At 39.3% G+C, this 25,687-nt stretch overlaps 5 protein-coding genes across 22 annotated transcripts in view; 4 read left to right on the top strand and 1 right to left on the bottom strand.

Moving 5' to 3' along the window:
* rad9a (RAD9 checkpoint clamp component A) overlaps positions 1-20,527 on the top strand; it is a 26,031-nt gene extending 5,504 nt beyond the window's left edge. For 2 of the 3 annotated variants that reach the window (XM_032527217.1, XM_032527219.1), the window contains one exon: positions 188-672. In XM_032527217.1, the coding sequence (XP_032383108.1) occupies positions 188-298 (111 nt within the window). In that variant the 3' untranslated portion in view covers positions 299-672. Of the gene's footprint in view, positions 1-187; positions 673-20,502 lie in introns of those variants that run through there. The other variant, XR_004333693.1, reaches the window with a different exon arrangement.
* Positions 198-17,429, top strand: ran (RAN, member RAS oncogene family). Of its 4 annotated transcripts, none has more exons than XM_032527240.1 (8): positions 198-211; positions 2,569-2,573; positions 14,630-14,687; positions 14,861-14,945; positions 16,186-16,311; positions 16,416-16,603; positions 16,740-16,910; positions 17,048-17,429. In XM_032527240.1, the coding sequence occupies exons 3-8, from the start codon at positions 14,655-14,657 to the stop codon at positions 17,090-17,092; spliced, it is 648 nt and encodes a 215-aa protein (XP_032383131.1). In that variant the 5' UTR covers positions 198-211; positions 2,569-2,573; positions 14,630-14,654; the 3' UTR covers positions 17,093-17,429. The 4 variants fall into 4 exon arrangements, with proteins under 4 accessions (XP_032383131.1, XP_032383132.1, XP_032383129.1 ...); XM_032527241.1 differs by having other exon boundaries at positions 201-211; positions 2,572-2,573; XM_032527238.1 differs by lacking the exons at positions 198-211; positions 2,569-2,573 and adding an exon at positions 13,475-13,718.
* On the bottom strand, positions 829-7,992 carry tbc1d10c (TBC1 domain family, member 10C). Of its 2 annotated transcripts, none has more exons than XM_032527172.1 (10): positions 7,861-7,992; positions 7,298-7,438; positions 5,964-6,063; positions 5,442-5,549; positions 5,108-5,214; positions 4,752-4,866; positions 4,401-4,466; positions 3,937-4,126; positions 3,603-3,760; positions 829-3,424 (listed from the first exon to the last, which is right to left on the bottom strand). In XM_032527172.1, exons 2-10 carry the CDS (start codon positions 7,432-7,434, stop codon positions 830-832), a joined length of 3,576 nt encoding a protein of 1,191 aa, XP_032383063.1. In that variant the 5' UTR covers positions 7,435-7,438; positions 7,861-7,992; the 3' UTR covers position 829. The 2 variants fall into 2 exon arrangements, with proteins under 2 accessions (XP_032383063.1, XP_032383064.1); XM_032527173.1 differs by having other exon boundaries at positions 7,298-7,434; positions 7,861-7,943.
* On the top strand, positions 8,228-13,013 carry ndufs8b (NADH:ubiquinone oxidoreductase core subunit S8b). 2 transcript variants are annotated; one of them, XM_032527229.1, is made up of 7 exons: positions 8,228-8,440; positions 9,229-9,277; positions 9,362-9,427; positions 9,537-9,626; positions 10,796-10,968; positions 11,522-11,650; positions 12,179-13,013. In XM_032527229.1, the coding sequence occupies exons 2-7, from the start codon at positions 9,229-9,231 to the stop codon at positions 12,308-12,310; spliced, it is 639 nt and encodes a 212-aa protein (XP_032383120.1). In that variant the 5' UTR covers positions 8,228-8,440; the 3' UTR covers positions 12,311-13,013. The 2 variants fall into 2 exon arrangements, 1 of the variants encoding a protein (XP_032383120.1); XR_004333698.1 differs by lacking the exon at positions 8,228-8,440 and having other exon boundaries at positions 9,206-9,277; positions 12,179-12,613; positions 12,917-13,010.
* Positions 18,873-25,687, top strand: part of stx3b (syntaxin 3b) — a 23,003-nt gene continuing 16,188 nt past the window's right edge. For 4 of the 11 annotated variants that reach the window (XM_032527225.1, XM_032527224.1, XM_032527226.1 and 1 more), the window contains exons 1-3: positions 18,876-19,295; positions 25,352-25,426; positions 25,518-25,617. In XM_032527225.1, coding sequence (XP_032383116.1) covers positions 19,266-19,295; positions 25,352-25,426; positions 25,518-25,617 — 205 coding nt within the window. In that variant the 5' untranslated portion in view covers positions 18,876-19,265. Of the gene's footprint in view, positions 19,296-25,351; positions 25,427-25,517; positions 25,618-25,687 lie in introns of all 11 variants that reach the window. The other 7 variants (XR_004333695.1, XR_004333694.1, XM_032527220.1 and 4 more) reach the window with 4 other exon arrangements.

The following is a 25,687-nucleotide window of genomic DNA, read 5'->3' as shown; positions in this document are numbered from 1 at the left end:
TGGGGTACACGATTTTTCCGGTTAGAAATATCAACGACTCAAGCAAATGATTGCGCTTTCATCCAAATCACGTCAGGACTAGGCTTTAGTTAACAATTGGCTGGCAAAAACTTGCAGAAGTTACATGTTTCACATTTAAAATGAAATGTACTTCCATAATATTCTACTACTATTTTTCCTTTCACAGTTCTGTTCCTTGTTCTTCGGATCTGTGCTTCCCCCATCTTCTCAGATAAGCACTCAACCGGTGTCAAGTCAACAAGTGTTGGCCAGTGACAGTGAGGATGACGTACAGTGAAATAGAGTGACAGTGGACTGGTGGATAAGAAGAGATGAGATGGATGGACTAGTGTTATATTTACACACATGCCACCTGCAGCCCTTGAAATGAAAGGAACCCTTTTTTTATTTTAACTGGCCTGTAAGTGTTGTACAGGGATTCTTTTTATTACATTGGCATGAATATGCAAAGACAGTGTACAAAACAGCCACTGCTAGTAAGTTACAACGTTTTATTGGAATATAATGTGAATGAATGGTGGACTTCAACATATGGGATTATGTGAAACTGGACTTTAAACACATCCAATTTATTTTTGTTTTACATCTGTTTGGTTTGTGATCAAGGTGCAACAAAAAAGCTCTTCTAAATAAAAAAACATATTTTTCAAAGTATGTAAACATTATTTATTTTTTATTTACATGTCAAAAGGTTCAAGTATAAAAAAAGATTTAGGAATCTCCGCACAACAGAAAGTGGATGTGGAGGTCTCAAGCACTGAGTAAAACACCTCATTCCTCTAGAGACAGTAACAAGACTATTATTTTGTCAAAAGTAAGATTCAGCATTAGAAGCAGAATGTCTAAGTGTCTGTGATCCAGGCTTTGCATGTTGAGTCACGTCACTGCTCCCTTTCTCTCTTTGCACCTGGAAACTTTTTCCCCTTGTCTGCGGTTTCCTACTCTCTTGCTCTTTTTCCTTCCCCAGCTCCTTCTCTCTCTTTTTTCTCAACCTCTCTTCCTCTTTCTCCCTTCTTTCTCGGACCCTCCGCCTCATCCTCCTTTCCCTGGAGCTCAGTTTCTCCTCCCCCTCTTCCTCAACCTGTTTCCCCGTCCCTGATCCATCACTGAAGTCCTGAATCAAGATTTTGGGGACTTGAATTTTGGGTGTCCCTTTTGCCTTTTTAGGCTGCTCTCCTCTCAGTCTGCAGAAGAGACCAAAACGTTTAGAGGGGTTGGGAGGCGGCAGCGGCTCCTGTTGTACCGCTGTCCTCTCAGTCACTTCTGCAAACGGTGACGAGGTGACTTCTGAAGTCACATCAGGAGGACTTTGGGTTGGGTTTGCAGCTCCAGGATTGGACTGTGACTCACTGTGTTTAACTTCTGGGTGATTGAGAGTAGATTGTGATTTGCCAGTTTTCTCTGGCATGATGAAGAGATCTTCAGAGAGTCTACGCGCTAACCTGGACCCACGGGATTTGGGTGACTTACGAACGCACAAATCTCCGGAAGACCGGCTGCTTCGATGCCCGGGGGCTTGTGTCAGGCTGCTGTTATTGGGCTCAGTTTGGTCTTTCACAAGGTGGGAATCTTTGTCTTGGACTTGTGGGTTGCTGTCAGTATTTAAAGAGTCTGTTGGTTTAGTAGAAATCAGGACATCTTTTACTTCAGGGTTTTCTTGAACATTTTCTGTGCTTTCTTCCTCAACCACATCACCCAAAGTGACCTGGCTTGTTGGTCGTTCAGGTGCAGGTTCTTCAGAGGTACCCGTTTCTACTGAACTCGTCTTTCCATCAGGCTCGGCCATGAGAGTCACTTCTTCAGCCTGTGTGCAAGGAGGTGCTATCAAGTCACTATTCTCAGTTTCTGTTTGATCATTGTCAACCTGTGCATCTGAGTGTGCAGTCAAACTTCTTTCTTCTTCCTCCTGTGTAGGTTCAGATGCTAGTACATCACATTCACGTGACTCCCTCACTATGTCGTTTGCAACTAGTATTTCTGCTTCAGTCTCTGTATCAGCTACTAAGCCGGTGCCGTGTTTAGGTTGGATGCATTTAGGTAAACAAAGTATTAATGTTTCTGCTTCTGTCTTTGAATCTATGTGTTGGTCTGAATCTATGTGTACTATTTCAGCTTCCAGTTTGTGTGTGGCTGCATTTTCCTCTGCTTGTTCTTGGGTCTGTGCCAGTACATTAGTTGCTGTCTCTGTTTGGGTGTGGGACTCTTCGTTCATGCCTGTTCCTGCTAATGACTCTGTGCTGTGGTATTTTTCTTCAAATGTATCTCTCTGTGGGCTTCCGTCTGTCTCTGTGATCACTTCTGGCTGTTGCTGTTGTGTCTCTGTCTCTACTGTAGGATCTTTGACAGTTGGTTCTTCCGCTTTACTGTCTGTCTCTAAGCCTGGACTTGTCACTGTGTCCACATTTTCAGTTTCTGTGCTCTCTTCTGGTTTCATGTCAACCTGAATCATATCTTCCTCACTTGAGTATACACTATCTTGCGTCTCCACCTCTTTGTTTTCATCTGCATAGGCATCTTTATGTATCTCAGTCTGAGTTCCCCCCACAGCAGCGGTATGTTCACTTTCTTCCACTTGTTTTTCTGTCTTTTTATTTACGTCTTTTACCTCAATTTCCAAATGCTTGCTGTTGTGACTCTGTTCCCAAACTTGTGACTGGCTATAAGAGTCCAGCTCCTCTCCCTGTTTGTGTTCAGTGGGCTGAATAATATTTTCAACAGTCTGATCTTTGGCTGGATCTTGGATTAGTTCGGTCTCAACATTTGTTTCTTCGGTCTGGTTTGAAAGTGCTTTGCTTTCTTCTGTCTCTTTGAGTTGCGGTTCCTCCTTTACAGTGATTATTGTTTCCACTTGTTTAATCTGTTCTTTTACAATGACTGTTTCTTCTACATGCTCTGTTGGCATGTTCAGGATTTCTATCTTTTCACGTTCTAAAAGTTCTTTCTGTTCAGTTTGTTCTGTGAGCTTCGGCTCATTCTGTTTTTTATGTTCCTCTAAAACTAAGTCTTCCTCCTCCTGAACGCCCTGCACCTTTTTGAAATTTAACTCGGCCCAGCTCCTCCAGTCCTCCTTTGCTCCCATTGATAGATGCCTCACAACTCTGCTGTTACCTTCCCATTCGCGTGTGTTCGTCTTTCCCCCTTTCCTCCACCTTTTGTGAAGAAGGGAGGGAGACAGCGAGAGAGTGGAGGCCGAGCGAGCAAGAGGGACGGACAGGTTCCCTTTCTCTCTTGCTTTCCTCTCCCGCTCTTCCTCGTTCTGTCGAGCCCTGGCCCATGCCATCCGGTAACCCTGGCAGCGACCTCTGGGGTCGAAGGTGGATGAGGGTCTGTCTCTCCTCCACTTTTCTAACTCCTTCTCAGTATGCTTCTCCAGATCTCTGGCTGACAGCTGCACCGAGCACACCTAAGAAAGAATAAAAAAAAACAATGGTCTTTACATTCTCTCCAAAAAGGCCTCCATGTACAAAAGCATCTTTATAACATCTCCACTCCGTTATTTCTGTAGTTTTTCCTTGAATCTCAACTGTGTGGAGCACTACTGTACTGCTCTTCTCAACACCACCCATGTGTTTCATTCTTACCTCTGCTATGAAGGAGTCGTCTTCCTCTTGGACCTCCTCCCTGATGCCCCTCAGCCTCTCCAGAGTCTCCATTTGTCCCTGACACTGCTTCCTCTGCTCGGCTCGGCCCAGCACCCGACGCACCAGCACCGCCGCCACCTGCAGCAGCACCCGCACCCCTGCACACGACAGAGGAGAGGAAAGAGTGGGCAGTAAATGGTTTTTGAACAGATTATTATTCTAAAAATTACTCAACAGTTTTCCAAAGTTGTGCATTTTTTAAGACGTAAATTATTAGCTTTGTAAATATAAATCATAGTACAACATGTTTTTTTGCCTTCCTATCAAGGAGTACCATAGCAGAAAAAGAGGTCCCAGACTCGGAGCAGTGTGTTGAAGGGCAGGTGACGTGTGAAGAGACACATCAGCCAGTCGGTGGCGAACATGAGGGGCTCCACTCCGTGGTGCTGCAGGTGTTTGTGTGCAGCCGGACACGTCCTTTTCAAGACCCAGGTCAGCATGGCCGCATCAAACAGGACTCCCTCCTACAGAGGTACACACGCTTAGACAGTGCAGGCAAACTGAGATCCCAGTAATAACTAGTTTTATGGGTTTGTAATCTGATACTAATTACAGGGAATATGGGCTTTTCCTTGAAAGAACAGATCCTAAATTGAGGTTAATTTATTGCACAAATGAACAAGAATCAGTTTTGTAATTTAGTTCACTGGCCTACATGTAAATAAGCAGTGTATGATACAAATAAGTGCAGTGTCCGGTGCATTATGTATGCATGTGTACATGGGTGCAGGGCCTCACCAGCAGAGGGCTATAGTATCCAGGCAGGTACTGCTCACTAATCTGCACCAGACACCAGAAGGCCTCCTGCCAAGATTACATGAGGTGAGATGGCACATAAAATGATAATAAATCAACATTAGATCATGCCACAATAGCTGCTCTATGTTTTATACCATTATAATTAGTATACAGAATGTTGTCAGTTATTATTGTGTGTTTATGGAACAGAATGCCAAAAAGCCAATATTTTAACAGATTGCTGAAACGAGAATTGGTTCAGATTTAGTATCTGAAGTGGGTTTTTGATGTCCACTGAAATCTAGATTAATAAAACGTTTTTGAGATGCATTTGCAGCTATTGAACGCTACCTCAGCAGGCATGTTCATCAGCAGCACTGCGGCCACGGGCCCCTGTGCCTGGCAGTAACCTTCTTCTGGTTGGTATTGAGTATAAGCTTTCAACACCCGGAACAAACCACGCTGCCTGCACACAAACACACCGCAGGAATCAGTCCACAAACCACAAGTTCAAATCACATGAATATGTTTAAATCACCTGTGAATAGAAAAGTGAAAATTACAAAGTAAAATGTAGGCAAGTTAAGATCACTAATGATAACTAGTAATACGATTTATTTTGCAACAGAAAGAAACAAAGAAAGCAGGACTGTGCTGTAGCTATCGGCTTGTCAACAGAAACAAATAGAAGTAAAAATGTTTCTTACCCATGTCCATCCTTGGAAAGGAACATTTCGTGGAAAGGGAACTGCCGGTCCAGGTCTCTCTCGATCACATCCACCCAGCTCTGCAGGGCGGGTTGCGAGTCCAGAGACTAACATGGAGACAAAGGATAGTTTGACCTTTTACAAACACTGTACTGCTTTAAGATTAGTCACAAAACGATGGACGTTCATTATCTTCTGTAAGTTGTTCTGTAAGTTTCACTGCATCCTTTACACTGTGATTTAGATGCTGACAATACATTGTTGAATCCTACCCTCCGTGGTTGTTGCTGCTGATTTGGAAGCATTTACCACAGTGAGTGTTTAGTTTTCTTGCCTTGTAGAGGTTTTCATGTTGTTTCATCTTGTCAGTAGCACCACACAGCAGAGGCCAGCACTTTGCTCTGAGTGAGGCTGGGATGCCTTTCTGACACTGCACTTTGACCTGAAGGGATGTTGGTAACAGAGACACAGGATCAGCTCAGTGCAGCCAGGAACAAATGACTTAATTTCAGAGACTTGGACTTAGTGTTGTCAGCGTGAATGCTAACAGGCCTTTTTCATAGAAGACATTTTGACTCATCATAGCTAAAAACCAAGGCGTTTTTAATAACATTAACAAGTTAATAAAATTAAGAAGTAAGTCTTGACGGTGTGAACGTGAGCCAAGATGCACAATACAAGGACCCTGAAACTTAGGCAGCTAAATGTAATTTAGCCATCATTCATTTTATTATTTACTGGGTTTTTCCTGCTGTGACAAAATGTCTTTCATGGAAAAGGCCTGTAATCCTTTATTCACTTCGGCAGTTAATTCATGCTACATTTAATGACTTTAGGCGTCTAAGACGAGACACACCTTGCTGGTCTTCTTCAACAAGATGCGATCCCATTGGCTAATGATATTTATCCACTTGGTCTCCCTCTGCCTGACCAACTCAGGGGCTGGACCCACACTCCTGAAACACAACAGCATACAAAACAGCAGATAAATATTTTAAACATAAAGTATTATTCAGCATAAGGCTCTACAGTATCAAGGGTCTTAAGTCAGCCATTAAACTGGAGACCTTTAAATCAGCGTGCAGAGCTGCTGCATGCACTTTTGTGTGTTGTCATAGAAAGGCAGCGCTCCGAAAAACAAGACAGGAAACAGGAAAACCACACGGTAGATGTCTCCATAGCAACAGGTCAGGATGTTATCAATGGGGAAAGTATAAAGGCGGCAGGTAGCAGTTTGTTCAGCTGGTCTTAAACCAGATTTTGTCTTTTTCATCTGGCCAAAATTGTGTTTGATTGAATGTCCTGATGCTGGTATCTGAAAGGAAAAATGCTCAGTATTTTTCATGTGAATGTAATTCTAGTTTGCAGTCTTTCTAGCATGACTTTTACACCTTTCTACAGAATTATGTAATCCACATCATTGCAGCTCCCTCATATTGTCTTGTAATGTTACAGTAGGATTTGTCTCTTCCTTTTTGAAGTGTTTTCCAAAATCACTTCGAGGCCTGAAAAGGAGTGGTAGTTTTGTAAATAAATAAAATGACCAATCGTATATATTTCTGCCCACATGTTTACCTGTGGGTTTTATGCACTGGTTTATTGGCTGTCTCCTCATTTAAGCTCACTATAAGTTTAATAAGTTCAAACTTTACTTTCTGTATAAAACAGGGCTTGCTTTCATTCTTTAGCATAAAACAGTTTGCTCTTGTTTTGGCTCATGCTGTATTTTATTCTCAAATAAATGGTTTGGAAGCTGCAGCTTTCTTACTACGACCTGTTTCCTGTCTTTTGACTGCATTTTATACTAATCAAAGCAGTGTGTTAAGTTGGCTCTGTGTCTGTCTGGATGCAGAAGCTGCTTTGTCTCATGAAAGTGTTAGATTCAAGTTCTGGTCGTCAGATACGTGGTCTCTTGAGAGAAACGGGGTCTTGCTTTGAAAGAAATGTACTTGCTTTGTGAAAATCTCTTCAGGGTACGTTGCACCGCCCTTTGGAAACTCAATTAACCTGCAATCTACGAATGGGATAGTTTTTTTTCGGCATTCAGGGAAATAATTTGTTTTAAATCTCAAAAGAACTTTTAGAAAAGAGAATTAAAACAGGCAACCAATATACCTGCTTTTGATAACAGTGTCAAGCTTAATGAAAAATACAGTAACAATACACAAATGGAAATGTGGAACTGCTCACCCAGCTGTGGATCCATTTGTCAGAATGAAGCCAAAGCGGTCTGTCTCAGGTTCCAGACCAACCTCTGACCCGGCATCAGATCCAGAGCTGTCCTCTTCACTGAGGTTCTTCTGGGCTGGACTCGTTGGACTTAACATCTTACTGACAGAAAAGTGGTGGCTCTTAATATTCAGCATGGGACTGTACCCATCAATTATTGTGACTATGTGAAGATGATGTGACTTAGCAGTGCGTCCTACAGAGGACATATCAAAGCATAGATAGCCTTTATCAAAGATGTTCAATACCTAAGCCCCATCCAAAAAACTGCTTGTTTAGGTTATTATTGTAGTAGTATCTACTTTATACAAAGTACTTGTCTTAATTTTCTGTTACACTTCACAACATTTTAGTACATGTTTGTCCCTCTTCAATTTGGGCCATATGATTATGACATCTGCTGGCTCAGTTTTATTTATTTATTTATTTAGCATTGGTGTACAGTAGTTTAAATCAACTTCCTTACCATGAACATATCCAAGTTTTTGTTAAATATATTAAAATACCCATTTACATGTTATTACCTTTTACATTTCCGTATGATCACTCGGTTGTTGAAGAGGTGAAGTGCACGATCCGTCGGTGATGAGGAAGACAAACTTCCTCTCTCTCTCGCTCTCTCTCTCTCTCTCTCTCTCGCGCGCGCGCGCGCTCTCGCTCTCTCTCGCTCTCTCTCTCTCTCTCTCTCTATTCCCCCTGGCTTTATAGCCTTAAAATTGACTATTGGATAATGTAGTCTTTTTTTAGCTGACATGGAAGTGATGCTTAGTTGCACAAATATGAAAAATCAAATATAACATCAGAGTTAGTGATAAATGATTAATATTCTCCGATAATGTCCTTTTAAGTAGTTCCGCTTGTCAGCATACAATATGTATGCTGCGTTTGCTTGTTGTAGGAAATACTGCAATTATACGTGCTCGAAGGGACACGTGGAAAATGTCCATGGATGTATTAGCCTCTAACTAAATTGTCACCAACAGTGCTATGGTTTTTGCGATTTACTAACCGGGAATAAGAATTTAACGAGGGGCACGTGAATGCAACATACGTACGCACTTCAGACCGCTGCCTGTTGTGGCTCGTTACTAACTTGGGACAGAGGTAAGTCTGTAGAGGTGATTATAAATGATAACTGGATACTGTAAACCATTATTTAGGTTTCGGGAATAGAGACTGTGTTGTACATTGAGCTGTTACTATTTTTCTAATATTGTGACAGTAAAGTTGGTGAGCGACGTATTGCGTTAAATTATCTAAGCATGGTCACAACTTGGTATTACAAGCATGTAAGGTCTGAATAAATTCAAGTAAATAACCAAATAACCGTTTTTAACTAGAGCCAAAGTTTGGTTTAGCCTATTTAATGATACGTTCAAGTTAGATCCCCTACAGACTATGTTTTGCTAAAGTAAAGGATTCGAATTGCCTACAAAACGGATGCAAATTTACTGATAATGGATATGATAAAATACACATTTTTACAGGCTAGCAAAATAAAATTAGCTTTAAATACCACCGTTTGTTTTATGTTTCAATTGATGTTATTTTTCTGTACATGGCGCGTGACCACTGGTCTATCCCCGTGCAACAACCTCGGAACAATCCTTACGTGACCCTAAGTCGTAGAAACTGGATGTGTTCCCGTTCTTCCCATTCGGCCGGCATGCCATGAATGTGGCACACCGCTGATGTAACGCCATGGATTTGGGGCGCAAGATTAGGATGCATTTGGGTTTAGTTGGCTTCTGTCTCCCTCCCTCTCTGTTGCGTTTAGTGAGGAGCTTTTGTCTGGGTTGCATCAATGGAGGTTTACCATATTTACTGTGTACATTTTAGTTCCTCACTATTAACTATTTGCAATTCGCTTTTACACTGTCCTCGCTGCTCAGATGTCTACTGCACTGAGTCTGCGTCTTTTCCACTGCTACTCAAAGCCAGGTACAACTGAATCAGGTGCTATTAAAAATAACATGTTATGCACAAAATGAGGCATTGTTTAATCACATATGCATGTATCTCCAGGCCCATTTGGATATGGTCCTGGTGCCATTCGCCCATTCATTCTCAGTGTGCAGAGAGAGGGCTACAGTAAGTAGGCCTACTGCTATTCAGCTATTCATACGTGGCATTCTCAGTGCATGTGACTGTTTAAAATGATCAACTATACTCTGCTATTGCCCTTTATTCTCCTTTGTAGAGTATGTAAATGCTCAGGAGCTGCCAACAGACCTGAGGTCCATCACTGACCGGGCTGCAACAACCCTCCTTTGGACTGAACTTTTTAGAGGTCACACACACTGTGCTTCCTATGCGGATAACCTATGTCGTGCATTGGGTTAAAGGCCTAGTATTGTTCTATATTTTTATTATTGTGAACCAACAATTAATTTATCTTACTAAGAAGTATTGTGTGTGTGTGTGTGTAGTTAAAGTCTAAAATATATCTTATAGATCTCCAGAAACTATTAAAAATACATAAAGGAGTAAAACCATTGGGGTGACATCAAATCATATGTACAACTACAAAATGTCAAGGATGACACAAAGACTTATGGTATTTCCGTTGTGGTCCTTGATGTAAAGAGAGTAAAGGTGAAGAAGTCCAAGTGATTTCCCAAGTACATTTACTCAAGTACTGTACTTAAGTATGAAGTTCTTTACTTGAGTATTTTCTTTTTTATGCTAATTCCTGCTTACTCCACTACATTTCAGAGAAAATATTGTACTTTTTACTCCACTACATTAATCTGACAACTTTAATTAGTAGTTACTTTACAAATTAAGATTTTTTTTTAACACAAAACACCTGTATTTTATAAAATACAAGGTTTTATTCTAAATTAAACTACCCAACTATATACAGGCCCACAAAACAGCTGCAATTCTTAGCTGAGTCAACACTTAGTTGATTGACAGAACTGTTTTCATAATTTCCCGTTTCTAAAATATGCGGATTTTTCTGCATTGAGGACTTTTACTTATAAAAAAAAAAGGGCTCATAATAATACTTTACTAATACTTTAGTACATTTTCTTGATGATACTAACATACTTTTACTTAAATAACATTTTCACTGCAGGACTTACTTGTAACAGAGTACTTTTGCTTAAGTAAAGGATCTAAATACTGCACGTTACCAACAAGCCAATACAATAAGTACCTGAACTGCCAACAATAAAATCACTCCACAATTGTCAAAGCCTAACAAAAGTCCACATAAAATTCACTATAAACAAATTCCTAACAAAAAAACAATTTCCTCCAGTTTGAGGGAGGTTTGCTAAAAACTACAGCTGTTTTAGAAAAAGACTCCTTTTTTTAAGTTGAAACAATGTATGAACAAATGAGCTCCGGGCTGTGTGCCACGCACAGGGTAGGGAAGTCAGTATGTATCAAAAGACAAACCAATAAATTGGTGTGTAAGTAAGTCATAACTCTTTGAACACCTTCCTGCAGGTTTGGCGATGACCATGAGTTACCTGTTCCGTGAACCTGCCACCATCAACTACCCGTTTGAGAAGGGCCCTCTGTCACCCCGCTTCCGTGGAGAGCACGCTCTCCGCCGCTACCCTAATGGAGAGGAGCGCTGCATCGCCTGTAAGCTGTGTGAGGCCGTCTGCCCTGCTCAGGTGAACAAAAACACACTCATTCTCTGCTATTTAGATATCCGTGTTACTGTAGGGTATTTTTAGGGACTATCATTCATTATCAGCAACTCTTAAGTGTCTTTTCTCTTCGTTTTTGTCTGCACTCTCTGTAAGCTGATGCACATTCTGAGCAGTCATCACTGTAGGACAACCTTGTTTACTATAAAGTGTAAACTATTCTGCAACTCTTAAAACATCTGGGTTTTTTTGGGGTGAAAATATGTAAAACAAAAACAGAAACCTTAGTCATGTATATTTCCATTCTGCATCCAAGTGTGTCTATTTTCTTGTACTTTTTCTAATGGTGACATGGAGTTTTTAAATTGAACAACATAGTCTCTTCTTTATAACAATTTTGTTTTATCTGGTGCCCAATACAGCAAATGTTTTATCTCTCTCTCTCTCCTCACCATCTTTACTCTATTAATCTCACAATACCTGCTGCTTAGGGTGTAATTAAGTCAATGCCAAAATATGTGTCTGTACTGTCTGACTTTGTTTTGTGCCCTCCCTTTCATCCCTATGTGGAACCCAGGCCATTACCATTGAAGCGGAGACTCGAGCTGATGGCAGCAGGAGGACTACACGCTATGACATTGATATGACCAAATGTATCTACTGTGGCTTCTGCCAGGAAGCCTGTCCTGTTGATGCCATTGTTGAGGTAAGAATACGTGTATCCTGTTTATTGAATAGGATGTTCTATGGAGCTGAACCAAAGTGGCTGTTGGCAAAGACAACTGTGTGTTGTTTTGAAATATGTATTTAATAAAAATGATTATTTCAAGTTATTGGCAAGGAATATTTGTGCAAAATAAGATCAGTATCAGTTTCATATTTACATGCCAAGTAGTTATTTACTCCGCATGCCAACACTTACCACTCTAGGCTTCAGTATGCTTCAAATTAAGTGTTTTTAGGATCATTCAACAGTGTTGAAGTGTCCTTTCCTATAGCAGGAACTTGTAACTTTCTATACAATAGGTTGATTATGCGGGTTTCTTACCTAAAGTCAATTCCTACCTTCACCAAATGAGAATTTTTTTTATTATATTTTCAAATGGGGCATTATTTACTCAATCTACCATCAAAGCCTAAATGCAGAACGAACCTGAAACTTTATATCATCTGTGTGGATTTAGACCTACACTTGGTTAATGTGTATTTCTTTCTTTAATCCTACTTCCCTCAGGGTCCAAACTTTGAGTTCTCCACAGAGACCCACGAGGAGTTGCTGTACAACAAAGAGAAGCTGCTCAACAATGGAGACCGATGGGAGGCGGAGATAGCAGCCAACATACATGCAGACTACTTGTACAGATAAATGTTTACACTGCCCGCAAAGATTTGTCACAATATGAAAGTTATATTTCTTATCATCCTCCTATCCATTGAGATTAAGTGTAGTTTAAAAGATATTCCAGTGAGTTTCAAATGAGCAGTGAAGCTTTGCAGCCTCAGATTATGTTGTTAGAACTGTGAAAAAATATATAAAAATGCACAAATCATGTCTTATGTTATAAAGATGGATGATGTTGTACTTTATGACGTTGACTTTATAGTCTGTAACACATGTAGCCTATGTACAGTCTATTATGTATTATTTTCTGCTGCACTTTAAAAGCTGGTTTTAGATAGATAGATAGATAGATAGATAAATAGATAGATAGATAGATAGATAGATAGATACTTTATTGATTCCAAAGGGGAAATTCAAGGTCCCAGTAGCTTGAAGACATCACACACAACATACACATACATCATAAACAAGACGATAAAACAACAAATCCAAATGGATAATTTGGACAATAAAAGAAAAAATACTAAAACAAAAATCCACATGAATGTACTTAGGGATGTATAACAATGAGACGCTTGCAGTGACAGGGCAGGGACTGACCCTGTGATTCAGTATGCATGGTAAAGTAAGGTTTTATCTGACATAGGTAGGACATTTCTAAAAGAATATATGTATGTAATGTTATGGTATTTAAGATATTGAAATAAATCATGTTTTAAAACTTCAACCATTCATTCACCTATTGCATTAACGCTTGCGCTGAGACAATTAGTTGATTAATTGTTCAGTCAATTAAGTTATTTTGTTTATCAAGCAATAATGCCAAACTGTTTCTGGAGCTATCTGTAAAAGTGTGGAGATTGGCTCACAGTAAATATTTTCGGGTTGGCTGTTGGTGAACAAAACAAAGTTATTCAATCAACTCTGCTTTTTCTCTGTCTTATATGATTAAACAAGGGTTTGGATATTGGCCTTTAAAAACTTGTGATGACTTTTTTTCTCTTATCCATTCCAAATAATTAGCCTAAGTTATTGAGAAAATAATCAGCGGATTAATCAATTACGAAATAAGCATTGCACTTAGCCCCTAATTACTCAGTTTAAACAAAAACAATGGGTGAACATGGTCATAATTGTAGCATTTGCTTTAAGTTTGTCATTGAGTTAAGTACAGAACGATAATGTAACTTTATTAGCTTTAATGCCGGTTGTAAATAGGGCTATATTTTAGTGCGTTTTCTAGATATGTGTCTTTTTAAGACTCAGACATGCTGAATCATGGTTTGTGAATACCACAGCACACGCACTAAAAATCAAATGCGTTTTACCGCTGCGGTGATCACATGATATGGGCGGAAACTGACTCATAGTCCACGCTGAATCTCCCGCGAACGCAGCCATTTACCTCTTTTCTCTCTTGGCAGTGACACCGGTGAGTCTCTATATTCTTCTCTCATTGCGGGCCATCCGATATTTCAAGTTTGTTTTTATCGGTAAAGTCAGTTAAAACAACGGGAAACTTAAAGGTATAATTTGGTTTAATCTGGCGTTGCAATTGTAACCCTGTGAGGCTCGAGCAACTACTATAGGCCGTTGATTTTCTTATGCTAACGTAGCCGTTAGCTCGGTGGCTAGAATGGCTTCCATGCCGTGCTAGCTAAAAGGTTAGCAAGCACAGCTCTCCCTCATTCCACTGCTTTGTTCTTGAGACTCGCTTATATTACTCTAGTTTATTAGCTATTATTGACTTTACCAATCTTAAATGCTTCAGTTCAGCTTGACGTTCCAACTTGTGTAAGTTGGCCATCAACTGCAACATGGAACATGTTAAAATGTCTTGCAGTTCGATTGTTCCAGTCGAACAAGGGAAAAGTGCGGTCGCGCGTTATATGGCGCACTCAAACTAACGTTACGCAACCGCGTGCGTCAAAATACTGGTCCAGAAGCGAGCTTGTCGTGTTTTCATCCAAAAATAGTGTTGTGCTTTACGTGTATTTGTCTGACATACAGTGTAGTTTGAACGCATTCAGACGTAACGACAACGTTGCGTGGGAACGTGTCGGGACGTTAGCTTGGATAGAACACACTAGAATCGGGTATCGCTAGGTAACCGGCGGTGGAATACGTGTACTATTGACTGTAATGTAGCTAGCTAGCTAAACTGCGTCAAGAATAACTACTTTTAACAAATTTGTGACTGCGTCCGTTTCCCCCAAACCTGACGTCAAAACCGGTAAAAGCCAACACAGCTTGCTTAACGTTACTGATTGGTATTTAAGACTGTTAGCATGTTTTCGTCAGGCTCCTGTCCGCTAGCTAACTATCCCGCCTTGTTTTGTTTAGATAAATCGCAACCACGGCGGACTCAATGGCACAGTGTGTACCGGTGGCGGTGTTCAAGGCAAGTGTTTTTTTGTATAATATCACACATTTTTACTATGTGGCTATGTCTTGTAAGTCCAGATAACTGTACCTGTGGTATTTAGGCTAGCCGTGCTAATGTTCAGCCTATCGAACCGGTACCAACCAGTCTAGCTAGCTAAACTAACTGCTAACGTTGTATCTTTCCTACAGCTCGTCCTGGTAGGAGATGGAGGCACCGGAAAAACGACTTTTGTGAAAAGGCACATTACAGGAGAGTTTGAGAAGAAATATGTTGGTGAGTATCATTATATTACAGATGAGTTAAACTCGTTGAACTAACATGGAATCTCAACTCAGATGGTTGCATTTTGCAGTAAATTAAGCATCAATTAGCAGGGCCAGACCAGCTGGCTCCATGGCTCCGGGTCAAGACTCGAGCTGTGGGCCCATATTGAGCCCCTCCCATTCTGATGTAGTGGTGTACATGTCTGCCCATAAATATCAAGAATGTGCACAGTACGTAAATGCCAAACTAGGTTTGAGGTAATTTAGAAACAGTGTCGCCGTTACATAGTTTGTCCACTAGATGGCACTAACTGTCAGCTTTTTAACTTGAATGTCTCATTTAGAATGTTTCTTGGTCACTAAAAGAAGGATAAACGGATCTGCATTGTTTACTATATATAGATAGTTCCTAAATATCCTTATAGTTCAGGTTATAATCACTGCGTTAAAGCTTGATCCTCTGATTGTGCGCGACCCTGTAAGGTATTTTTGTTTCTCTTCATTCAATCTAAATGAAGTAGCACTATATATGTATATATATATATTAATGTATGTATATATATATGTGTATATATATTATATATATGTGTGTGTGTATAATACATTATATATATATATGTATATGTGTATATACACACACACACATATATAAATGTTATATGATGTGTGTATATATTATGTGTGTGTGGTGTGTATATATATATGTGTGTATATATGTGTGTGTGTGTGTGTGTGTTTGTGTATAGTATATATATATATATATATAATATTATATATAATATATATATATATATATATATAATGGTGTGTGATGTGTGTGTGTGTGTGTATATATGTGTGTGTGTGTGTGATGTGTGTGGTGTATGTGTGTGTGGGTATATGGGTGGTGTGTGTGATATGTTATGTGGATGTGTGATATATATATGTGGTGTGTATATATATATTATGTGTGTGTATATATATGTATGTGTGTGTATATATGTGTGTGTATATATATATATATGTATGTGTGGGTAATAATATGTATGTTATATAAGTATAATATGTATGTGTGTGTAATATATGATGTGTATGATATAGATATATATATATATATATATAGGTGTGTATAATCATATAAATATATATATATATATATATAATATGTGTGTATATATATGTATGTGTGTGTGTGTATGTATATATATATACACACACACTTTTTCAGCATATTTTGCTCTTATACATATTGTCTTTGCTTGTAATTCTAGCTACTCTGGGAGTAGAGGTTCACCCACTGATGTTCCACACTAACAGAGGACCTATCAAGTACAACGTGTGGGACACCGCTGGTCAGGAGAAGTTTGGAGGCCTGAGAGATGGCTACTACATTCAAGGTGCTCTTCACAATCTTTACACACTGTTTGGTTATTAAACCTTGAACAATCTGCCCCATTACTAACAGATTTTAAATGTAAAAAACGCTCTGCTACCTCCACAGCTCAATGTGCTATCATCATGTTTGACGTCACTTCTCGAGTCACCTATAAGAACGTGCCAAACTGGCATCGTGACCTGGTCCGTGTCTGTGAGAACATTCCAATCGTCCTGTGCGGCAACAAGGTGGACATCAAAGACAGGAAAGTCAAAGCCAAGAGCATTGTGTTTCACCGCAAGAAGAACCTGCAGGTGATAACTGATAGCTTAATGATAGGTGTCCATCATCATGCAAACATCACTCACATGTGTGAATTCTAAAATTAGTTTGGCATTGTTTTGAGTTTTGCTTGGTCTGAACTATGATTTGAATCTGCTCTGTCCCCAGTACTATGACATTTCTGCCAAGAGTAACTACAATTTCGAGAAGCCTTTCCTGTGGCTAGCAAGGAAGTTGATCGGCGATCCCAACCTGGAGTTTGTGGCAATGCCCGCTCTCGCTCCCCCGGAGGTTCAAATGGACCCGAACCTTGCTGCGAAGTATGAGGAAGAACTTCAAGTGAGTATAATATACAGGTGCAATGTCAGTTTAGTTGACTGTATTGTATTTTAATCCACCCGCTTCTTTAAAAAAACCTAACAGGGCATCAAGTTATATTCGCAATCTGAAAATGTATCTTGTCTCCTACGGTCCAGGTTGCATCGCAAACGGCACTCCCAGATGAAGAAGATGACCTCTAACCTGTTACCTGAATTTACCCTCTCGTACCCCCAAATGTGGACAGGAAGTTGTTGGAGTTTTGCGCCCCCCTCCCCTTACTGTAAAATCCCTTTCAGATTTTTTATTTTTGAATTTTTGTTTGTTTTAAAACTAGGTAAAAACTTGGTGAAAAAAAAGTTGTGGTTCTAATTTCACTGTATCGGACACACCCACCCTTGTGTTGTCATTGGCATGGCAACGTGCTACTCTTCATCATTGAGCACCCTCCACTGCACTTACCCAGCTCACATAATGCTGTTGTACGGTGCACTGGAAGCACTAAGGGGAGAAACTTTGAATAAAAACATTCTCAATACAGCATGTCTGTTCTTTAATTTCCCTGGACATCAGCAATGTCCCCAGAGTCACACGGGACATTTCCCTACTGCAAATGTCAATGTCTCCTGTGAAAAAGGCCTATTGCCCTACAGTACTTGATTTTCAACATTGCCAACAATGGGCTTTAGTTCATTTTTGTTATTGGATATTAAGTTAAAATATGTATTCTTTATTAGGAATGGATACATAAACAGAATGGTGAATATCCCTGTTGGTGGACAAATGTATTGTAAATTGGCCAACCCCATCAAATACTAATCAGTTGTATTTGAGTTGCAACTAAATTTAGTCTTACAATGTTGACAGTGCCCGTTCCTGAATAAAATTGTGAATCCACTCATCACAAAGTAACAGACAAAAGCTTTAGGGACAAGTAGTATTTACTGGGTATGTCTGTAGCCACACAATGAAAAGGAGAAGACAGGATGGAGGTGGGGGTTGTGTGACTAGGCACAATTATGGAGGCTTAATATATCACCATATGAAAAGATTTATAAAGGTATTTCCAATCGTGTTATTTTAACCTGCATAGCATACTGATGGCCACCAGGTGTCAGTCATGTTCTTTCATTCGTAGCTGGGTGGACGCTCAACAAGATTACGTAACAGTTTTACTCTTCACATTAATTGTGACGTGTGCCTTCTACCCATAGATTTAATAACGGTTAAAACAGCTATGTCATACATTCTAAATATTGCACCAAGTATTCCACAGTTCCTCTAGATTTACAATCTGTAAGGTAACAAGTTACTGGAAAAGAAACAGCAGCCACTTCCCACTTAGTCACAAGCTGTAACGAAACGTTAGTTTATGGATTTATTGGAGAACTAGGCCTTCTCATTATGAGGTATACACAGGCTTTTATCTAACAGGTTACCAACCCCTTTAGGCTCAAATTAAACGTGCATTTGGGTTTTACACAACTTAGTTTGTTTAGGTTTTGAAATGCATTTATATTAAAAAAAAAAAAAATCAACTATTTTCTTTTATCTGACCCGTTATCATCATGAGTTTGCTCAAATTTGTAAAAACTCTTTGGTTGAGTTTAAACCGATAACACGATTGTGTAGTGGATGTTTGATTAAATTAAAACTAATCCATTAGCATTTATTACATCTATAAATTATCTCTTGCTTTTACCTCTGTTGACTGTTGTTTTCTTTGTTGTTAAATTAAAAAAAAAACAAGATCATTTTTTATGATCCAACTTTCAAATCAGTGACAGTGTAAATTGCATTAATCTGTCAAAGTGCCAGATTCAATGGGCATGCTCATCTTTTTTCACTGGACAGGTCGATGTTTTAAGTGTTTTAATCGGGGAAGTAGTTAAAGATCGGTATCATCCCAACAACACCTGAATGCATCACTGGTGCAGGTGGTTCAGGGCGTGGCTTCATCGCATAGGACAAGGGTTGTATGCGCATGCGTGAGCCAGAGAAGTGCGTTTTAGAATGATTACTAGTGGTTGCCAGCGGAGAGACAGATTATACAGCTCTACACAACTGTTGTTTTAATCCCCTGGGCGAGGAGATTTAGCAAAGAAAAAACACTGGTTTTAAACCCAGCAGCCATATTGTATGGAAAAACGACGGAAAGACTCCTCGTTTCAGAAAAGTCGTGTTCTCAGACATCTCTGTCAAGACTTTTGGGGACTTTAATTGTTTTTCCTACTGGCGGCGCTGGGTTTCTTTCGGACATCTAGCTAGTTTGCCAGCTGGTTGAGGAATTCAGACATTGGGACTAATTTTGAGTCATTTAAAACACTATTGTTGTATTGTCTTTGGTTTAAAAGTGTTAAATTAACCGTGTAAAACATGAAGGACCGATTGGAGCAACTGAAAGCGGTAAGTAGTGTCCAGGAAATGTTACGATTCTTCCAGTGTCTTTCCCTCTCTCCAGTGGCCTTGGCTCTCTCTGCACTTTAATGGCCTCAGAAATGAGAGGTTAAGATTAAACATTATTTTATTTTTTCCTATTTCCACTTTATCTTGAACACCTGACACACAACAATTTTAAACCAATAGCGTAGCCTACCATGTTATGACCATGATGATATTACTCATATGATGGAAGTAAAAACACTGCAGTCTGGAAAGTGAATTAATATGGGGATGTTAGGTAAATGTCAACGGGATTCCGCCCTACAGGTTTTATTTTCCGTTTCTTTACATGCTTTATGTTGTTTGGTTTGACGATTAAGTGTCAGAGATGCTTTGCAATGTAGAAGCCAGACAGTATTAATTATATATTTTTATTGAACTGTATTGCAAGATGCCATTTTAAAAGCTGTGTATTTGGTGCTCTGTTAAACATGATGAAGACCTGTGTATAGGCTTCACCATATAGGGCTACTCTGCCTTATCATTGGGCAGTCTGACCACACATGAATCATTCTGCTTTCAATGACATTGATTAACAATTGCTTTTAAAGATGAAAAGATTAGTCGATTATTCATATAGGCTATTAGAAAAATATTTTGACTATGATGCTGATAACCGATTTATAATTGAAGTAATTGACCATGCAAAACTTGTCAAAATACTCTGGTCCCATCGGGATCTACAAATGGGACTGATTCAACCACAGTCCTCTAGCCTCTACCTTTTGTATTAAAGCCATCACGGTCAGATTACAAATCTTAAACAGCAGCAACCATCCATTGTATTTGTATTTTCCCTATTCAAAATTGAGTGAATGACAGTGAATACAGTTGCTGCTCATGGGGATGAGGCCTTGATCCAGTTGAAACCCAAGTCGGGATGTGTTGTCATAGCTACCTGTAACTGCTGGCCAAATATTTGCTGTGTTTAACGTGCGGTATCCCTCAGGCGTCTCTAATCTCACACAGCTGGCTCCTTTTTCAGGGAAAGGAAGTAGCCTCGATAGCAAGTGAAGTGGGCCTGTCATTTTTTGGAAGGTTGACGTTATTTGTTAACATCTGTAAACCTCTTCTTTTTCTTTATATTTCTTCGTTATCTCCATTCACTCACCACCTTTATTTTCCTCCTTGAGTTTCCTATCTAATGTGTAACTTGTTGGCAGTAACCTAGTGTGTGTGTGTGTGTGTGTGTGTGTGTGTGTGTGTGTGTGTGTGTGTGTGTGTGTGTGTGTGTGTGTGTGTGTGTGTGTGTGTGTGTGTGTGTGTGTGTGTGTGTGTGTGTGTGTGTGTGTGTGTGTGTGTGTGTGTGTGTGTGTGTGTCAAAACAGGAGAAATGCTGAATTGTAGTTTCACCTGGAGCTATACCTGGTCACATGTGATAGCTTATATTGCTTGGTGTTACAAAGCTTTGAATCTGGTCAAAGGAAAACAAGATGACTGGTTGCTCTGTGTGTTCATCTGTTGATCACAACTGTGTGTTCTTTGTCAATTCGGGAAGAAACAGGATAAACAGCAGGGCAATCCAGGCACTCTAAAATATAAGAAAAAATAACGAGGAAGGACATACGTAACAATAATCCTTTATTCTAGAGCTTGCTCAGACCATTTAAAAACAACATAAATGTGTACTGTACCCATCTTGGATATATTTATTTGAAGGCTGATGTTAACTTGACCGCAGTTTTCTGTATTTCCCTCATGGTATTTTTTTTAAATGTGCTCTTAGTGAAAGCCATATCCTCTTCAGTTCTGTGTGCACAGAGTTTCCTCACACCGTCCTACAGGCCTGGTGGGCTACTGATGTTACCCTGCTTCCCCATCTGGCTCAGATAGCACAGCGCACTGACTGGGGAAAACTGTAACTGAACTGAACATGGCTCCTTCTGTGACACGTTGTGTTTTTAAATCCCTTGTCAGATTTTAGCGTTGCATTAACACAAGTCCTGATGGAATATTTTGGATTCTGTCTCCATGCTGCTGTAAATCTGACCCCAGGTCCCTGTCCTGCTGCTGTTGTGTTAGTTAGTGGCTCATTTTCTAAATCATCTCATGGGGAAATCTAGTGCATCGGGCTTCAACTAAAAATTAATACATAGTAAATAACGATCACAGTTTACTAAAGCCTTGTTTGTTTTGTCTGACCAACTCTCCAAAAATATTCATGTATCAAAATAGCTGCTACTGTCAGTCGACTAACTGATTAAGTGCATCCCTAAAAATGTTAACATTTTTGTTATTCTATATAAGCTCAGTTTAGACTTTGTATACCCTCATCTCTCTTAGCTCTCTAATTTCTCATTCCCAAGATAAAGTGTATTATCCAGTAGTGTCTCATAATTTCTGATTCTCAGTAAGAAAGACGCGGGAAAGATAGAGAGGGAGGGGTTGGACATTCAATGTGGCCATGACTGGAGTCAAACTTGCTGCATTGTTTGTGCATAGTTTTATACATGATAATAAATTATACAGATCACTTTAGGCTTTTTTTTCATTAGCGTTATTATGCTTGTGTGATTGTATGCTCAACATATATTTTGCCATAGTGGGCAGAAGCTGATAGGATGAGCTCGATTCCTGTACATGCCAGTACATACGGTTTTTAGTGCTTTATTGTTATAGCCATTGGTATGTTCGCTTTTTATTCTTTTACACATTTGATTTGACTTTCCAGAAAGACCAGTACAACACTGAACCAACCAATGAAACTCTGTGTTAAGAAAGCTAGTCAGTTTGTTGTGTTCAAGAGGATCACTAAGTCTGCTTCAGTGTAAAACCTTTATCTAGTCATTGCCTTATTGAGCCAAGTTATGCAACATGACATATGGTGCTTTGTATGCAGAACCAGCGTAATTAAGTGATTTGAATAAAAGGAACAAGACAGCATCCAACCTAACATATCAATCGCTCATGCACTGATGTGTATCGTTTGCTCTATTTTTCTTATTTTTATTCCATGATTAGACAATCTTCATGTAACTACACAAAAGATTATAGCATTTTTGTTGACTTTCATAAAAAAAATCTAATTTAATGCATGGGTGTTATTAGACAATATTGCAGAAAATGCTGTAAATTATTGGTTGATGTGAATGATTTTCACAGTACACACGTGGCTTTTAAACGATAGATATCTCACACTGCATCATGAAGGGTTGCACTGTGTATTAAAGAGCAAGCAACCCTCATGTTGTGGAAAGAAACAATACAAGGTTTATGAATTATGGGTAACATTTGATCATTTGACGAGAAAGTGAGTTTAATGACGAATGTTGTAAAACGTTTTCCGTCAGCATCAAACTGTTGTTACATAAAAGCCAGTGCATGTGTGTGAGGCTTTTGTCTGTTCAAGCATTTCCCCTTATTTTTGCTGAATGAGACACTGGAAGGAAGTGAGTGCTTGTTCTTATCTCGCTGCTGCAGAAATGATTTGTGAGGGAGCATAATGTTAAGGTCAGAGGACAGCTGTATGTTTGATAAATAAGTTATGAAGAAGTCTAAAAGAAAGCAATGTGTCAGTTTGTGTGTCCAGGGAACTCTGTGTTCACAACTGTTGTTAGTTACAGCAGCCTGAACCAAATGGCTACATTTGCAATTCAAATCTTATTTGAAGGAGTAGGAGGTTAAAGACCTAAAAAAAACCAGCATTTCAACAGAAAGAACAATGTGCTATTGCTTAAATGGAAGTTGTAAATTATTTTCATTATTGATTGATCAGCTATATATTTTTTCTTGATTTAATCATTTTGTTTATAAAATGGTAAAATCCGCCCATTAGGAGACCCACAGGCGTTGTTTTATTTGATCAACCGTCCAAAACTCAGGAATAAAACAGTTTACTATCAAATGAAAAAGAAGCTGCAGCCAAGAAATGTTTGGCATTTTTGCTTCTGAAATGACTTACGCCATTAACCACTTCTTAAAATAGATTGTGATACATTTTCCTGCCAGCTGACTACTCCATTGATCAACTAGGCTAATTGTTACAAGTTCCTTTTCAAAATTATTGTGTTGTGCATTGTGTAACTTAGAAACCAGGGTACAGTGTAACTTCATTTGAAAGTTAAAAAACAATTGAAGTTCCAGAGTTATTTTAGTGCAGTGTAAATTATCTGTAATAATGACATCTATTCATATTACTAGAGATTGAGCTGAGTCATGTATGTGATATGAGAGAGTGGGGGAGTCGGCAGGTGTGTTGGCTAACACTTTCCATGCCTTGACTTTGATCCAGGCTGACTTTCTGCAGGAAAGTCAAGTACTCAGAATCTCTGTCGCCCATTACAACACAAAATACACAACCTACTGTGTGTTAAGAGTTAATTCCGACAACAACACTCGGTAGGTGTTCAGTGGAAACACGTTTGTCTGTAAAATGCAGAAGTATTTAACAGGGAGGGAATATAGTGAGCTTACTGTTGCCTTCCACTCATTGTTTCAGTCTTTTCTTCTCCACCCAGTACCGTCACAGCGGGGCCCTATGATGTCTGTTTACACTGTGCCTTAGCTGTGGTTCTTAAGCTCCAGGTTGAGTTCCTGGAGCCCGGCCCTAGTCGTTCACCGTGTAAATATTCACCAGCAGTGCTGAGATCTTTGCGGCCAACCTCTGGCACTGCCCTGTGTTTACTGATTCTACCTTGTGACATATATGACTTTGGTAGAGTGAAACCTCCTGATGTAATTTATTGGGTGTATGCTGATTAGGGTCAGACCAATATTTCTAGGTGATGTATTACGCTGAGCTGATAACCAGGAAGCAATTTCATTAGTAAGTGGCTTTTGAATTCTATCAAAAATATTGGCCTATAAAAGTGCTATTGTAAGATTATCATAACAATGTTGACAATTTTGAACGTAATACTTGTGGTTATAATTTTTAGACTTGGGGCTGGGTGTAAGATCGCAGAGTGCTCACAGAAATGCATCTTTATGGCACAGTATCAAAAACGGTCAAGTATTAAAAGTTGGCATTAAATGCTTGATCAGATTCTTAGTTTTGTTTACTTGTTCTTTGACTTATTCCTGTTCGTTGATTCTATAATTTCCTGATTTTTAAAGGATAATAATTTAGCTAATTTTGACTGTCTTTTATATGGGCACATTTCTTGGTCAGTGCTGAGACAAAATTAAAGGAATAGTTGATATCAGGAATTATTTTCTTTCTTGTTGAGAGTGATTATGAGAAGTTGGATACTACTCTCATGCTCGTGCATGTTTTTGTGAATGGACTTCTTCCAATACAGACACCAGCTGAGCGAGAGTGTGCAGCCTGCGTGTGGTTCATGACATGCTTTAATCTTCTTGTCAACTTTGTTGACTCATCAAATTATTTTTATTGTTTTGTTGTGTACTTGGATTACCCCAAATGTTTTTCAACAATGTTCAAACCTGGAGAAATCTGTAATTTTATTTAAGGCAATGGTCTGTGTAAGTGTGTCACCGTTGCCTGTCAGTGGCGTCATATCCTCTTTGACCATACGTCAGTGTTGTAGTTGTCTGCCAGAAGCTGACATAAATTGAATTTTACCCAGTTGTAAGCCACATTTCTAAGATAAACGTTCTAGATCTTGTTTTTATATTCCAACCGGATGAAAGATTCCAGTCATCAGACGTCTGGATCACCAAACTTTGTCTTTCGTTATTGTTTTGACTGAGAACCCTAGCAGCAGAAAGTTAAATATTGTGCATTTATGTGCTTTGCATAAAACCTATAAAGGCATTAGAACAAGAATAAACACAAGGTTGTGTAAAAAAGACACAGCTATCAATAGGATTTAAGTAGAGTTAAAATAAATAGAAATTTGAATAACATATAGTGGACAGGCACACAGAGGTGCCTGCTTTTCTGTTTTTACCTTGGTGAACACAATAAACCTCAGAATTGCCCTTTAATCCTGTGGTGTTGATGACATGCGTTCTACTTTGAGCTTTAGCGAAGCGTGTAATACCCTTCACACATTATCTCTGGCCAGCCTAAAACACATAGTACTAGTCTGATGCAGCTTTTACTTTTATTCTGTTAGACGTGTGATCAAGATGATGATGAGGTGGAGATTGCTATGGACAACGCAGCCTTCATGGACGAATTCTTCTGTCAGGTCAGTGTTAATGTCAGTATTTGGGGCTTGTACTTCTTTTGTCATTTGTATTCATTTGATATTAATGGGGTGTTGTGTTTGTTTGTTTCAGATTGAGGACATCAGAAGCAGTATTGATAAAATTGATGAGAATGTGGCGGAAGTCAAAAAGCTTTTCTCAGTCATCCTGTCTGCTCCCACATCAGATCAGAGTGAGATACTAGCTTCTTCTAGCCTGACAAGCCAGACCCACATCCAGATGTTGGGTCTGGGAACTCACCA

Source organism: Etheostoma spectabile, chromosome 10 (assembly GCF_008692095.1).
Source record: "Etheostoma spectabile isolate EspeVRDwgs_2016 chromosome 10, UIUC_Espe_1.0, whole genome shotgun sequence".
Classification (NCBI taxonomy): domain Eukaryota; kingdom Metazoa; phylum Chordata; class Actinopteri; order Perciformes; family Percidae; genus Etheostoma; species Etheostoma spectabile.
Note: the sequence above shows the minus strand (reverse complement) of the source record. Positions and strands in the feature narration are given on the sequence as shown.